Genomic DNA, 16,011 nt, shown 5'->3' on the forward strand with positions numbered 1-16,011 from the left:
GGGCTTTACCTTCTGATCAGGATTTACAGCCTACTGGGCATGCCACCACCCTCTGTGAACCTCTGTGGTGTGCCCAGGATGGCACCATGCCCTTCCATCACAGTCTCTCCTGTGGGGCAAGGATCATCCGCAGAGAACAGAACTAGGACCTAGAGACCCAATGTACAAACATCTACACTTCAGCCACAGCCCTTCCTGCTTCCAGCTCCTTGTCTGACATCAAGGAAGAAACGTGCTGATAGGCTGGCATACACCTGTAAGCCCAGCACTTGAGAGACGGGGTGGGAGGATCGTGAGTCCAAGCCCAGCCTTCAACATTTAGTGAGACTCTGCCCTCCTCCAAAAAAGAATGACATGGACTCAAAGTCTGCAATGGAGAGCAGACATGGAAGAGCTTTCTGGGGTTCAGGCCCATCCTCTGGCTTCAGGCCCGGCCATTTCCAAAAAGAAAGGGTGGCCTCCCTGTGGCCTTGGTGCTAACCCAGTCCCTGTCAATCAAAGGCCTCCGATCTCAAAGGTGTTCAAGGGAGACAAACACCAAAGAAAGAGTGGGTGGGTGTGAACTTGCTCTACAGGCCTGAGAGTCAGCAGACCACAACAGTACTAGGACAAAGGCGCTAACGGCCCATTTTACACATACCAAGACCAAGACTTAGAGAGGGCGAGAGATCTCAGGAAAATGCAAATCAGAGATCCAATCCCATCTACCTCACTGGGCAGAACGAAAGGGTCAGAGGTGACGAGGAGCACCCGTTTATCCTGAATCTGAGACTACGTGTGCCCACTGTGCCTCTCTGCTGACAACTAAGACTCACACAGCAAAGACGTCCAGACAAACAACAGTGGGTCCCCTGGTCAGCTCAGCAGACACCTCCTTTAATGGACCCTGTGCCACCCCTCAATAGCCCAAGCCCTCTATAACCAGCAAGAAAATGCCCCAGCTCCTGGCTTGGCATTCAAGGCTCCAGCATACCTGTCTGATTTTGTTTCAAGACACCGTGAGGCCCAAAGTCACTAGTCTCCATTTTCACTCTGCCTTTAGGAAATCTGAGTGATGGACAGGACCGTAGGCCCAGAGGGAAGAGGCCACTGAGCCACCACCTAGACTTGTCCCCTCCAAGTGCCCATCATTCTACTCTAGCTTTGGCACTGGGCTAAAAGCATCATTGTGAAAACCACTCATAAAAATGGTAGCTTGGAGGTGGAGCGCCTGTCAGAGCTAGCCCACGTTCCGGCTAGGCCACTTGGCGTTTCCTCAGTTTCCCTGTCTGAAATAGGAGGATGATCACCCCTAGGTTTTCAGGGTCACTATGAGGAATGCGAGGTAAGAACTTGAAACACCAGTGGATGCTCAGGAAGCAATGATTAGCAATGGTACCTGTGGGAGCCTGGATATCAGCATCTGAGGGTAGTCACACGCACTTCACACCCCACTCACGTCTTAAACACTTATAACACCTGATATACTACAAATGTCCTAATGCCGGTCACTACATCACTGTCTACGTGGTAAGTACAGGCAAAGGTCTTTCCCGAGCATTCTTCGTCCTGGTTGTTTAGCTAGAAAAGAGTGGCATGCAGCCCGGCAGGCCTGATTAGGCCCCTGCTTTGGCTGCCGTGCCCTGCTGTCCCTCACACCAGGCCGTCCACCTACCTGCCTCACTGAATTCACTGTCGTCGATCTCCATCTGCTCTTCATCCTCGTCACTGTCATGGTTGTAGTTGGGGTCATGCTTCATGTACCGGAGGCAGAGGCTGGTCACACTGGGTACATGAGGGTCCATCTCCTTGGGGCACCTGAGGGACAAGGAAAGGAGGCTTCACTGGAATCCAGTGTGACAGAGCAAGGATGGGACTCAAAAACGAGTGCCAAGAGCTGGCTGTCCCCGAGCCCTACGAACCCCCCATGCAGCTCCCAGGCCTGCTTTCTCGTGCAGCTACTGTACTTACTTCTTAAGGAAGGCCTCAAAGGCCTGGAGGCAGGACTCTCTCAGCTCATCATCATCCAGGTTGCAGAACTCCTCCACCAAGGGCACCAGGCGAGCCAGGTGGGCCCCTGTAGAGCCAAAGGGTCACTGAAGTCGCCATATCTTCCCTCAGTCACCAGCCCACAGCCTCAGCCCAACTCCTCCCTTGCAGGGCAAATTCAACTTTGAGGCTTCTGAGGTAAGCTGACCAGGGCTGTGGGCAACTTGGAAGACTTCCTGACTCAGGCTACCGACCATCACAGTGTGGACACCAATGAACAATGATGTAAGCAGAGCTTAGCTCCGTCACGGCTGTGCCTTATTCCTATACTAGAGTGTGAGCTGCAGATGGGAGAACAAGAGGGACCAAGGCTTTAGAGCAGTGGTTCTCAGCCTTCCTAATGCTTCGACCCTTTAATACTGTCAGTTCCTCATGGTGTGGGGACTCCAGCCATAAAATTATTTTCATTGCTACTTCATAATTAAAGTTTTGCTACTATTATGAACTGTAATGTAAATATCTGTTTTCCAGTAGTCTCGACCCACATGTTAAGAACCACTGCTTTGCCAGGTGGTGGGTGGTGGCGCACGCCTTTAATCCCAGTACTTGGAAGGCAGAGGCAGATGGAGCTCTGTGAGTTGTGAGTTCAAAGCCAGCCTGGTCTACAGAGTGAGTTCCAGGACAGGCTCCAAAGCTATACAAAGAAACCCTATCTTTGTTTATCTCAAAAAACAAACAAACAAACAAAACAAAACAAAACAAAACAAAAAAAGGACCACTGTTTTCCAGGCAATACTAGCTCTTTTCCAGCCATAACCTTCCCACAGTGCAAGAAGGAACATACTAAGCTAGAGACCCCTAAATATCCATGTTAAATTTATTTTATTATTTATGTGTGTGCACACATACGTTGCTTTGAGAAGCCAAAAGAGGGCATCAGATCCCTTGGAGCTGGAATTCTAGGCATTTGTTGCAACCTGATACCAGTGTTGGAATCCGAATTTCTGTCCTCATGACTGAGCAGCAAACACACTTAACTGCTGAGCCATCTCTCCAACTCTTTGGACACTCCTTTATAGATTTTTTTGGGGTCCATGGGACCTCAGTTTCCTGCCAAACCAAACATGGGCCCTAGTCTAGGCCTATTCCACCTGTTTCCCAGAACAGTGCTCCTGAGGGAAGCCAAGGAGTAGCTTGGACCCTCCTGGAGAGAGCCAGGAGTCAGGAGGCACTGACTGACGCTCTACACACTGTCTTATTCCTGATGAAGCCCGAGGTGGCTGCCTGAGGGCAAAGCAGGGGCAGGGATGGAAATGGTGGGAATGCTGAGAGTTTTGACAGGGATGTGGGCTCACAAGAGTGTGCTGGCGTACACTTTAAACAGTGTGGCTAACTCTAGATCTATTATTCTCAATAAAAGCTTAAAGATTCTAAATCTGGCTCACAGGTTGAGGTGTGCCTGTCAAAGCAGAGGCTCGAACACATTCTATATAAGGATTTGCTATTAAGACTTGGAAGGACTAACCCTGGGCCTCCACAGAAGTCACTTCCAGAAGACCACACAAAGGCATAAGATCCGAAGAAGGAAAGCCAGTTTGTGCTCCTACTAGGGCTCTGTCCCCACCCACCAAGCCCTTCTCAGAACTTTAGCCCCACCCGCTCACCTAGGCGATGGCCAGCCTGGCGTCCCACGCTGCCCAAACACTGAATCAGTGTACGAATGGCTGCGGGGCTGGCGGGCGCGCGTGGGCCTGGCAGCCGGTCCACTAGGTGGTCAGCGAGCTCCACGAAGAGGTCGGTGCTGCAGGAGGCTGCCAGGTGACCGAGTGCCCCAACGGCACGCTTGCGAACAGCCAGGCGTGGGCTGCTCAGCTGGGGCAGTAGGCAGTGCAGCAGGCTGGCATGGAAGGTGCCCAGTGGGGCACCTAGCCTGGGGACAGGATGGAGGAAATGTCGGGTTAGACACCACAAGCGGACAACTTGGGTCTGCACCCCCATTCTCTCAGTACCTCCTTCTTATGATATTCAATGACCCTGGGAAAGTGACAAGGTACCCCTCCAAACATGAGGAGTGACCTCGCGGCTTACTACAGGAAAGAAAGCCACAGAGAATGCCTTGAGAAGGCTCCTCAGTCAACAGTGCAAGGCCAAGACCTGAGCCCAGGTATCCAATCTCTCAGCTTGGGAGGAATGGGCAGGGGGTTCCAGTGAGGATGCTCCAAATTCTTGGGGCCTGAGGTTTGCCTCAATACCTATCCCGGAAATCGCGACTGGAGCTGTATAAAATCTAACGGACTTAACCCCACTATGGCTCCCCAGTGTCCTCTGGATAAGCTGAGCTCTGAACTCAAGGCAAGAGGTAACCCTTAGATAGTTTCTCCACAGGCAGGACCTGGCTCTGCATGGCCCCAGTTCGTTCTCCACAGTTAAACCAGCTCTGGGCGAGTTCGATCCCACAATGCCCTGCTCTGCTGCCCTCCATAACCTCACTGTCCCGTGTGCAGCCCTGATCACTGCTGCAGTCTTTACCTATTGACTCATCTACTGTGGGACAGGGTCTAAGCTGGAAGTCGGGCCATAAGGACAGACTCTGGGCCAATGGAGCTCACGATTGAGGGGTGCCTTCCAGGCGCTATAAACTCAACATGCTCAAATGGAACCCATCACCTCCTACTGTACCTACCTGCTCCTGGGGCACCCCCACCCCAATCCTCTATCTCCTGGCTTCTAAAACCAGCCATCCTCTACTCCAGATCCTGTGGGGTCTTCTTCTTCCAGACAACCCATGGAAGCCACGCCAGGCCTAGGGGCACAGGCCTACAATCTCACCTACTAAGAAGGCTGAGGCAGAAGTGTTATACGTTTAAAGCCAGTATGGCCTACAGAGTGAGTTCAAGGCCTGCCTGAGCAACTCTGAGAGATGGAGTCTCAAAAACAAAAAGTAATGGATCTCAGTGGTAGAGTTCTCCCCCAGCAGGGGTAAAGCCCTGGATTCAATCCCACCACAAATGTAAAAACAAAGATACTCCTCTCCAGCCTGCCTGTCCAGATGACAGAAGGAAGACGGAGGTGTGTCTCTGGGGCTCATGATCAGCCCCCAGCCTCTTCGCTGTATATCAGCTTCCATAATCAGCTCACCATGCAGGAGCCCTGGACCCAAGTCTGCTAGAGCCCAGAGCAAAGACTGCTTAGGTCATGATCATATGCAGCTGATACTGTGTAGAGGCCCCAGGCTAACCCCTATATGATGGATACATATTAATCAATAAGGCCCTCTTCCAGACTCCCTGAAGGTCACTCACTCCTTGCTCCAAATCCAAGACCCCCTCCCAACCCCTGCACCAACTATGGGCTATTGTTGCCCACATGGCACGGAAACTCTCAACTCCTCTGACAACTTTAAGGGACCCTTCTGCCACATGAGTCTGAACTCTGAAGCAGAGCCCACCATGCTGTCTTTCCATGCCATGAAAAACTCTAATCTTTTTTGTTTTGTTTTGTTTTTTGAAATAGAATTTCTCTGTGTAACAGCCCAGGCTATCCTAGAACTCTCTTTGTAGACCAGGCTGGCCTTGAACTCACAGAGCTCCTTCTGCCTCTGCCTCTGCCTCTTGAGTAAGAAGACCAAAGGCATGTGCCACCACACCCAATCCTTCTACTCTTTTAATCAAAAGGACAATCTACATTAGTGTTCCCTTGAGCCCCAAACCCAAAACCTTTCACAGTCCTCTCATGCCTCTGCCCTCTGTGGTGCCCTTAGATCTGTTGAGGACCCTAAAGCCTTGGCCCTCCAGAAGCTGACACTGGGCCCTGCATTTATACTCAGTTGGCCACTTGCCTATAAATTTCTCCCCAGGAGCAACGCAGGCCCACCACTAGACTAACACCCAGTTTTCTGTACCCCCAGAGCAAATGTACAAGTTATAGGAGGTTTACCGACTGTGTGACCTTGGAGCTAATGACTTCCCCAAGCCCATTCCGTAATGTGACATTATCACATGCAGGTCACCCATCTCAGTCCTGCCTGTCCCCGCCTTTCTTGCTCAAGGTGGCCTGGCTCACCTGCTCAGCATGTCGGAGAGGATGTCCAGGGCTTCCAGCTGCACAGCCACATCCTCCTGCTGGGCGATGGCACTGGTGAGCTGGCCTGTGATCTTGCGGCACACATTGATGGCCAGCCCTGAGCCTGTGTAGGGCATGAGAGGGCAGGGTAAAGGCCGTGGGCTTGGATCCACCCCCAACTCTGGTCTGCTTGTGTTCTGGTTGTGTTTCTGAGCCCACATCCCCCAGAAGTTAGTGGTCCAGGAAAGCCCAGGCTTCAGTGGTCATGGTTGACCCAAGTCTTAAGGAACACCTGCAGGAATCAGCTGGAGGAGCTGACAAATTGATGGCTGAGCAGCTGGCCGGCTCCCACACTTCTACCAGGGAGGGGGACAAGTTAAACACTTCTTTTCCCATCCCTTTCAGCTAGCAGCGGCCAGTGGCCCAGCTCTGGCCAGTGGGACAGACTGGACTGGGAAATGTGTCTTTTCTTACAAAGGAGAGAACATGGATGAAAAGCGTGACCCTGTGAGTCTGAGCTGCAGAACGATGGCTGCAAGAATGGGAGTGGCCTGGCCCAGCACACACAAGTCCCTGCACAGACCTCCAGCACTGCCACCAGGAAAAGGGAGGAAGAGGAAGAGAAGGAAGAAAGGGAAGGAGAGGAAGGAGGAGGAGAGAGCACAGCATCCTTCCAGAGAGACCAGGGCTAGTCTTTAAGCTGCCGTGAGTTTATGCTCTTCACTTGTGGCTGGAAGCATTCCTAACAAACAGGCAGTCATAAATTTCAATTGATCTGGGTCTGAATTCTTTACCATGGAGGGATGCCACTGAGGGATGCCACAAAGATCCTTTTGCTTCTCTGAGCCTTCCCTCTTTCTTTTTCGTTTTAAAACAAGGTCTCACTATAGCCCTGGCTGTCCTCTGTACATCAGGCTGGCCTGAAACTCCTTCTGAACCACGGCCTCTGCCTCCAATTAAGGTGGAATTAAGGTGTAAGCACTTGGTGAAGAGAAACAGAGGCATGCAGAAGGCCCACGGTGAACACAGGTGTGGGCTTCCCAGAGGAGAATCTCCTGGCCCCAGTATTCGAAACACAGCTGGGTTGAGTAACAGCACCAAGGCCTGGGTACCTGTGGCGGCGGGAGGCAGCTCTGAGAGGATGGTCTTCAGGCCAATGCCAGCGATGTCTCGGAGCTGCTCCTTGTCTGACCGCATGTTGGCACAGAGGGTGTCCACAATGGTCTCCACTTGGTACTCCTTCACTTTGCCCACCAAGGGACCCAGGCTGAGGCAGAGGGAGAAAGGGAGAAGGGCCCAGAAGCCCCAAGCATGCCTTAAGTCAGGTTGCCTGCTTTGGTCCTCTCAAGCTTTGGGGACACACGTGATGAGGACCTCAGCTCAGCAGAAGACCTGCTAGGAAAGCGGTGCCCCCAAGCCTATGATTCGCATCTCACCCTGTGGCTCCATAGCACCCCAAAGCAAGGGTCTGCACACCTGAGCTGGTGTCACATCCCTAGGGGATTACTACACACAGAGTACTGCCGGCCACCCCAGAAGGTCTGGGTGGGGCCTTCCAGGGCATGTCTAACTGCTTTTCACTTGCCGATGCTGGTCATCCATCTGAGACCTACAGCCTCATTTCTCAAAGCCTGGTATCAGATTGTCACCTGGGGACCTGTCAGAGCTACAGAACCCCTGTGCAGGCTTTCTCCCCATCTCACCTCCTTTTCCCTACTTCCCTATTTCCCCGATAACCTCCCACATAACTTAGACTTGAACTCTTGGCGCAGGGTCTACCTCCAAGGAATGCTGGCTAGCATCCAACCCGATTGTTGTCCCCAAACTGCCCGACGATTCTCACAGGCTGCGTCCTGGGGCAGCATCCTGGGACAGTGGCCCTCCCCACCACCACCACCACTCACCACTTGACAGCCAGGTTCTGCACCTCGCCGCTCCTGTCCTCCAGGAGGCGCAGCAGCGCTCTCACCACCTTGCGCTCGCTGTCCTCGTCCAGCTGGATGGAGTCTTTCTGTAGCTCTGACATCAGGTCGCTGGTGGCCATGAACCTGGTGAGGCGCAGGGGAGAAAGAAGGCTGTGGAGCAGCTTCCAGGCCCTGACAGACGGGTGCACTAGAGTCCCCCAGAAGTGAAGCTCAGTGCATGGGTTCAAAGCCTTGTGGGTCCTCAGTGAGACCAAGTGCCACAGGATAGGAGACTGAAGCAAGGACTGGCTTAAAGCTCATGGCTGGGTGTAAGGGAGGGGAGGCTCCTGCCACTGCCAAAATGGGAACTTGGGCATCAACTGCCTTCTCTCAGCTTTTGTTTACCTGTTTAAAAAATGGGGATGGGGGGGGGTGCTGAAGCGGCTCAGTGTTTAGAAACACTTGCTGGCCAGGCAGTGGTGGTGCACGCCTTTAAGCTAAGTGCTTGAGAGGCAGGCGGATCTCCAGGTTTGAGGCCAGCCTGGTCGACATAGTGAATTCCAGGACAGCCAGGTGTACACAGAGAAACCCTGCTAGAAAATACAAAAAAACAAACAAAACAAAAGAGTGGGGAAACAGACTTGGACTCTGTTATAGGGTTGTGGGGTCCGTGACACACGCCCAGTAAACGGCAGATGTCGTTCACATCGCACGGTAACAGGTGGCTCATGAGTACCTAAGTATGAGACAGACGATTTCATGTAGAGTCAGGTGTTGGAAAAGAAGCACCTCTAGATACACAGATGAACCCTGTTCAGACACCCTGCCCTTAGCAGGCATCTGAATGTGAGCCCCTCATCCAAGGGCTTGCTTATCACAGCAAGCCGCACCCCAGCCTCTCAGCCCACAGCGGGAGGTCTAAGGATGTGTATTTCCAAGTTCCTAGTGACGTTCAGGGTCACAAACCTGCTTTTTTGTTTTTTGTTTGTTTGTTTGAGACAAGTTTCACAGGGTAGCCCTGGCTGGCCTGGAACTCACTCTGTAAACTGGGTTAGACTCACACTCACAGAAATCCCCCTGCCTCTGCCTCTCAAGTGTTAGAATTAAAGTCATAGGCCACTATGCCTGGATAGTCGTGAATGCCTTAAAAGCCACATGGATGGGCAACTGGCGTATTTTGATATTCTGGAGACCAGAGCCAACAGCTGACGAATATTCCTAGCCATAGGGCCAGAGTCCAGACTCCACCCACCACCTTTCTACAAAAGGCTTGCTGCTCTGTCCTCTCACTGGCTTGCAATGGGAGTTCAATTCAGAAAGCAACAAAGAATGGGGCTGAAGGTACCTCACAGGACATCATTCCTGCTAAAATAAAGAACGCAGGGCAGAGACTCAACTGGCTACCTTCAGCTGTGTCCAGGCTGCAGTCGTGTTTCCCCGGGCTAAATTACTCATCACCATCTGAACACCAATAAAACAACTTCTAATTCCTGGAAACCAGATCTCAGTACGACTGGGTCTCTACCCAATGCAGTAACTGTCGATGACAAGTCCCTTTCTCCAGTGCAGCCATTTCCACAGGCCGCCATGCTTGCTGGCTCCTGCTAGCTCCCTGATCTAAAAAAGAGTCCAGAGAAAGCATATTCCTGTCCCAGCCTCGTGGAGTAAAATATGTCGCCACTGGAGTGGGGCCCCAGCCCAGATCTGCTGTGTGATCTCACGGCAACGCGCAGAGCCTGGAGGGACCCTGACCCATGCCACCATTTCTTTTTTCTTTTTTTTTTTTTCTTTTTTGGATTTTTCAAGACAGGGTTTCTCCATAGCTTTTGGTTCCTGTCCTGGAACTAGCTCTTGTAGACCAGGCTGGCCTTGAACTCACAGAGATCCGCCTGCCTCTGCCTCCCGAGTGCTGGGATTAAAGGCGTGCGCCACCACCGCCCGGCTCATGCCACCATTTCTTAATTTTAACAGCTGGATCAGCCTGAAGCTGCTGAGAAGGCAGTAAGCTGAGCTGAGGAGAGGAGGGGATTGTTGCTGTCCCAGCCACTACCCAGCACTTTAAGGTAAAAGATGTTTGCCCTTGGTCCTTTCTGGATTTGTACTACTTGGGGTTTATATTGCTGTGATAAAGACCATGACCAGAGGCAACTTGGGGAGAAAAGAGTTTCTGCTTATACAGTCCATTCTTGAAGAAAGTCAGGACAGTAACTCAAGGCAGGAACCCGAAAACAGGAACTGAGACAGAGGCCATGGAGGAACACTGCTTACTGGCTTGCAGCCCATGGCTCTTTTAGCCTACTTTCTTATACACCAGGGCCACCTGCCCAGGGTTGGCATCACTCACAATGGTCTAGACCCTCCTCCATCAATCACTAAGAAAATCTAACACAGTCACATCTTCAGGCCAATTCTTTTCTTTTCCTTTCTTTCTTTCTTTTTTGTTTTTCAAGACAGGGTTTCTCTGTGTAACAGTCCTGATTGTCCTGGAACTAGCTCTGGTAGACCTAGTTCTAGTTGTAGACCAGGCTGGCCTTGAACTCACTGACAACCACCAGTCTCTGCCTCCCAAATGCTGGGATTAAAGGCGAGTGCTACAAGCCAATTTTACAAAGGTATTTCCTCTTCTCAGATAACTTTAGCTTGTGTCAAGCTGACAGAAACCTGACTGGCACACTCGTGCATCAAGAGCTTAATTTAAATGTTTCTGCCTCGGGGACGACACTGATTACTATCACGTGCACACATCTAAGTAGTATAGCCTCCCTAGACAGGTCACTTCAGGACTTTGCACCTCTCCATCACAGCGCTTCTCTCCTGTGCAGCAATGAACGTGTGAGAGCACTTCATAGACCGTGACTAACACACACACACATGCGCGCGTGCACACACACACACATACACACGCGCGCGTGCACACGCAGAGACATACAATCCCCGTACCAACACACCATGCACACATATACAGACATATAATTCCCCCCCCACACATACAATTCCCCCACAGGCACACACACAACACACACACACACTCACGCACGCACACACAGAGACATACAATCCCCCCACAAGCACATACCTGTGCACACATATACACGTATGTGTGCATATACATGCTTGGCACCCAGCAGGCTCACCTCTGACACTCCATGCTCAGCAAAGAACAGGCTTAACAGGGGAGCAGGGGGAAGGCAGGAGAGAGTTAGTGCTCAACAGCCCTTAGAGCCAAACAGCCTTATGGAAACCTGAATCCAGAAATCAACATTCACAAATAAGCCTCAGCATTTCAGACACCTGAGTTCTGCAGACACCACTTGCAGAGGAAATGCCACGGTGCTGGGATAGTGGTGAAGATAATCTGATAGGCCAGAGCTCCGAAACAGAGTGGGCTTTAAGTAAACATTCTTGTCTTGCCTCTATCAGTGGGGTAAGTTTTGGCCAGCTGCCTCCTTAACGCCGAGTCTGTTTTTCCATGAATAAAATGGAAATTTTCTTTGCCCCTCTCCCACAGCATCCTTGAGGGTTTCACTAGGTCAACCTGAGACAAGTAGGCTCAGAGAGATTATAGAGCGATAGAGAACACCAGCGTGAGATGGGTCTTCTGCCTCCTCCAACAGTAATGTCTGTAATGGTCTGTCCTGTCTCGTTAAGAGACAAGCCCCGCCCACTCCATCCCCTGTCCACCAAGGCAAGGGGATCTTCCTTCCTTCTAGTCTGAGCTTCTTCTTTTCCACCTCTCTCCAGAAGAGGTAGCTTTTCTTCTCCTCTCCCACCCCCTCTCTGTTTCTTTCTCTCTCTCTGCCTCTCTCTGATCTTCCCCTTTCCCCTCCATAACCCACTAAATAAATACCTACTTTCTCTGCATGGCGTGCCTATTCATCTCTGTCTCTCACCTGCTGCGCAGCTCCCTGCCTGGGACCCACTGCCCCTTGTGACCCGCCACTGCGCCCCTCAGGGAACTGCACTGTTTTATTTTTAACATTACAATGTCACCATGAAGAGATTCAGAAATTCCTGCCAGATCTCTCAAGCCCTTGGTTTTCCCTATCAAAGTCTGAGCCCAACAAATCTGGGAACCATGGCTTCCAGTTCCTTGCCTGGAGCCTCAGTCAGTAACTCTCCTTTGGGAACCATAAGCCATGGTCTCCTGTCATCTGAGAGGCTGTACCATTGGGACACAGGACCACATGGTGCCTGGACAGCTGGCCAGGGGACTCAGCCTCCTGGCATTCAGACTTTTAAAAATAGACACTATTCTCATATGCTTAGGTTGGTTTTAAGTGTCATCGAGACTGCTGGCAGGGACAGGCTTAAAGGGCTTCTGTGGCCCTGGCTGAAAGGGCCATCTTCCTGATTCAGAAGCCCAGGAGATGGTCTCTCAGCTCTGGCAGGACTTGTGACTTTGGGTAAACCAAAGCCCCCTCCAGGCCTCTGAAGAACAGGAAAGGCCTGGACTAAAGAACACTCCACTAGGACCCATCCCGTCCTCCTGCACAGGCATCGCCAGGAGACCAAAGGTGACATGGCAGAAACACAGAAAGAGGTGCCTGGGCCTGCATGGAGTGCAGAGGCATCCTGGTGACAATTCAGTGGGAGCCAGCAGTGAAGATCAGATACTTAGTCAAGGTCCGGGGAAGCGAGAGCCTGTGCAGAATCACAGGAGCAACCATTCGCGAAGCGCTTACCTGGTACCTAAACCACACACAGTAGCTAAGGCTCAGAGGGGGTGGAGTAATTTGCCCATCACTTACAGAGCCAGAAAGTTATGGCTGTGAAGACCTGAAGCCAGAGCTAAGGGTTCAAAGCCCTGCTACCACCATGGGGCTTGGGGTTGCAGAGAGATTCTGAGGAATGGATTTACAGGACACAGGAGGGTCAGATCACACAAGCAGGCTTCAGGCTGGATTCAGGACATCATTAAGACCTCCCTCTCTGCTTGGTCCTCCCTTGGCATTGTACCCAGGCCCTTCGTGCCCTAAATCTGTTTCTCTATTTGTAACACTGACAGAAGACTCATTGGGTGCCGTGTCCTGTCAACTTGAAGGTACAGAACTGGCTATAGGATCAACCCCTTTGTGTCACCTTACTCCTACCTTTGTTCCCTGCCTCTAAACCATGCTAACCAAACATCTCGGGAGAGGAGGGGAATAAGGAGGATGGAATGTAAAGGGTCAGGAAGAAGAGGGAGGGGATGAAGGGCAAAAGATGAAGGAAAGGGAAGTTAGGGTTAGCAGACCCGGCAGGGGTACAGGCTGGGGGGGGATGGGGTAACCCAGAGACCCGGGCAGAAGTGCGGGTATCAGAAAGGGATAGCCCTAGATTAGAGGTGGTGCAGGAAAGGGATCTGTTTGAACGCGGGTCAAAGGAGTTCTGCACTGAGATCCCAAGGAGAGGCCGATGGGGGACTTCATTGGAGGGCCTGGGGGGCGCCTGGTGTGGGGGGATCTGAGGGCCCAGCACAGCAAAGGCGGGAAGAGGCTGGGGGCGGGGCTGTTGCAGCAGGGCAGCAGGCCCAGGCGGGCCCAGGCGGTACCCGCGGGGGTCTGCAGGGGGATGGGGGAGGAGACCAGAACGGGCTGAGGCCCCTGGAAAGAAGTCCCGGGCCGCCGCAGGGCGCACCTGAAGTCCTTGTCGCTGGACGTCATCTTCTCCAGCAGGTTGGAGATGTGGAAAGCAGCGGTACTCATGCTGGCTGCGCCGCGGGCTGCGGGCGGGAGCGAATATGGCGGCGCGAACTCCCCTCCCCTCCCAACCACTCCCCCTCCCCCTCGGCCACGCCTCTCGGTCACACTCACCCCCCTCCTGTCCTGGAAAGGGCTGGACTGCTGGACCTGGCCCCTTCTTCTGGGAAGCTCTGCTCAGCATGGGCTTGCACACTCCAGAGACACGGAGCTCACCAACAGATTACTGACCACAACTCTTGTTCTGCCTCTGGATCTCGAACGTGGGGTGGCAGTTCAGGCTAGGCTTCGTGTCTCTGAGCCTCAACTTTCTTATCTACAATCATTCAACAGGAGCTGTTAAGCAAAGCTAGGCAAGCAAACCTCAACATCCGTCGCTGGACTTCTGAGTCCTCACTGTGGCCTGTCCATACCCAGGCTCATGCAGAGAGTGCGTTCAGTCCTACCAGACCAGACCCCCATTCGGTCAGGATGAGTTGTTTAATTTTACAACAATTTAACTGTGTCCTGAGAACCAAAGGAACCTGGCAGGGCCACACCGCCAGGAAACTGGCAATGGAGTCAGGATTGACCTCAGGTTCTTAAAGCCGTGGGCAGTGGTCCTACCCTAAAGTTTTCCCCAGTTAGTTAGGCGTGTGTGTGTGTGTGTGTGTGTGTGTGTGTGTGTAGATCTTTAGGAGGACTCTTTATGCTGGGCAGGAAGCTTAGCTTCAAATCTCTGTAGGCTGCTTCCTGGCTTGGTGGCCTTGGGAGAGTCACACAACCTCTTTTGCCTATTTTTAGTCACAAATAAAAGAATAAAGCCCAATAAAAAGAAACATTAACTTTTGTTTTGTTTTTCAAGACAGGGTTTCTCTGTGTAGCCCTTGCTGTCCTAGAACTCACTCTGTAGACCAGGCTGGCTCGAGCTTACAGATCCGTCTTCCTCTGCCTCCCGAGTGCTGGGATTAAAGGTGTGCGCCACCACTGCCCAGCATGAAACTTTTATCTTAAATATATTAAAATTTCTTTCTTTAGTACTGCTCTGCCACCAAGTCATACCCCCAGCTTGGTAAAAAGAAATTTCGTGGGTGGGGATGGCTCGTGCCTGTGACTCCAGAACTTGGCAGATGAAAGCAGGAAGGCAGGAGGTCAAAAGTTCAGCCCTGACTGCATCGACCCTGTCATTAAAAACAAAAACAAGAGCAAAAAGCTAAAAACAAACAAACAACACCAATCAAAAAGCTGCTAGCTAGGCAGCACACATCTTTAATCCCAGAGCTCAGGAGGCAAAGGCAGGTGGATCTCTAAATTTGAGGCCAGCCTGGTCTACAGAGAAAGTTCCAGGACAACCAGAGGGCTACACAGAGAAACCCCTCAAAAAAAACAAAACAAAACAAAACAAAACAAAACAAAAAGAAACAAAGAAAGGGATTTTAATGACATTTGTTTTCCTGTCCCTGATTCAACCTCTCTTTTTCTAAGTGACTGAACAGTGGCTACAAAGTCCCTAAGCCTTGGGACAGGAAGATAGGCTCTACATTTCTCCTAACCTCCCTGCTCCTGTCTCAATCGCACCATCCATCTGGTTATCCCAGAAAGAGGTCGTTGTTCATAAATGGGAAGAGGAACCGGCCCTTCAGGAGACTGTGAATACTCTTAAGGAGTAACTCAGTGAATGACAGTGAGGCCCAAACTGGATCTTTTTCCTTTTCAATTTTATTGTTTTTATTTTTATTTTATGTGTATGAATGTTTTGCCTGCACATATAGATGTGCATCATGTGTACAGTACCCAGGGAGGCCAGGAGAGGATGACAGAGCCCAAGGAACTGGAGTTACCAGCTGTTGTGAGTTGCTATATGAGTGCAGGAAGAGAACCCAGGTCGTGTGCAAGAGCAGACAACGCTTTTAATTACTGAGACATCTCTTCAGCCCTCTTTTTTTATTTTTTACATTAGACTATGCAAGCAAAGGTTGTTACTTCACTCCTCTAGTAAACCCTGTTTACACTTCAGAGCTTCAGAATCCTACCTAGAGTTGCTGGACTCTAGTTGTGTGTAGGGCCATATTTCTGTATGGCACAAGAGCCATAAGCCCGGTCTGAGGTGGTCACGAACTCTGCAGACAAGCTGTCTCTGTTTAACAATAGCCAGGATGTGCTGCTCCTAGTTTCTTTTGTTATAAATGTAGATCACCTGAGAAGAGGTGACCAGACGTGAGGAACCTGAGAGAAAAGAATCGGTGGATGCGTGAGAAGTGAGCACTCAGAAACAGAGATGTAGAATAGAGAAAGAAATGTAGAAAAGCGGGACAAAATTTAAATCGGGAGTAAAAATTTGTAAATAAGTTAGATATATGGGGCCGGGAGGTGGTGGCGCACGTCTTTAATCCCAGCACTCGGGAGGCAGAGGCAGGAGG

General features: G+C 51.3%; 1 protein-coding gene across 1 annotated transcript in view; it reads right to left on the reverse strand.

The window, feature by feature from the left end:
- Cand2 (cullin associated and neddylation dissociated 2 (putative)) overlaps window positions 1-13,653 on the reverse strand; it is a 28,320-nt gene extending 14,667 nt beyond the window's left edge. Inside the window, exons 1-7 of the mRNA XM_057786449.1 lie at window positions 13,551-13,653; window positions 7,935-8,078; window positions 7,143-7,297; window positions 6,031-6,154; window positions 3,633-3,898; window positions 1,951-2,056; window positions 1,655-1,797 (exon numbers count right to left, since the gene is read on the reverse strand). Of these exons, the coding sequence (XP_057642432.1) occupies window positions 1,655-1,797; window positions 1,951-2,056; window positions 3,633-3,898; window positions 6,031-6,154; window positions 7,143-7,297; window positions 7,935-8,078; window positions 13,551-13,618 (1,006 nt within the window). The 5' untranslated portion in view covers window positions 13,619-13,653. The remainder of the gene's footprint in view (window positions 1-1,654; window positions 1,798-1,950; window positions 2,057-3,632; window positions 3,899-6,030; window positions 6,155-7,142; window positions 7,298-7,934; window positions 8,079-13,550) is intronic.
- Between the last annotated feature and the right edge of the window lie 2,358 nt (window positions 13,654-16,011).

Source organism: Chionomys nivalis, chromosome 1 (genome assembly GCF_950005125.1).
Source record: "Chionomys nivalis chromosome 1, mChiNiv1.1, whole genome shotgun sequence".
NCBI lineage: Eukaryota > Metazoa > Chordata > Mammalia > Rodentia > Cricetidae > Chionomys > Chionomys nivalis.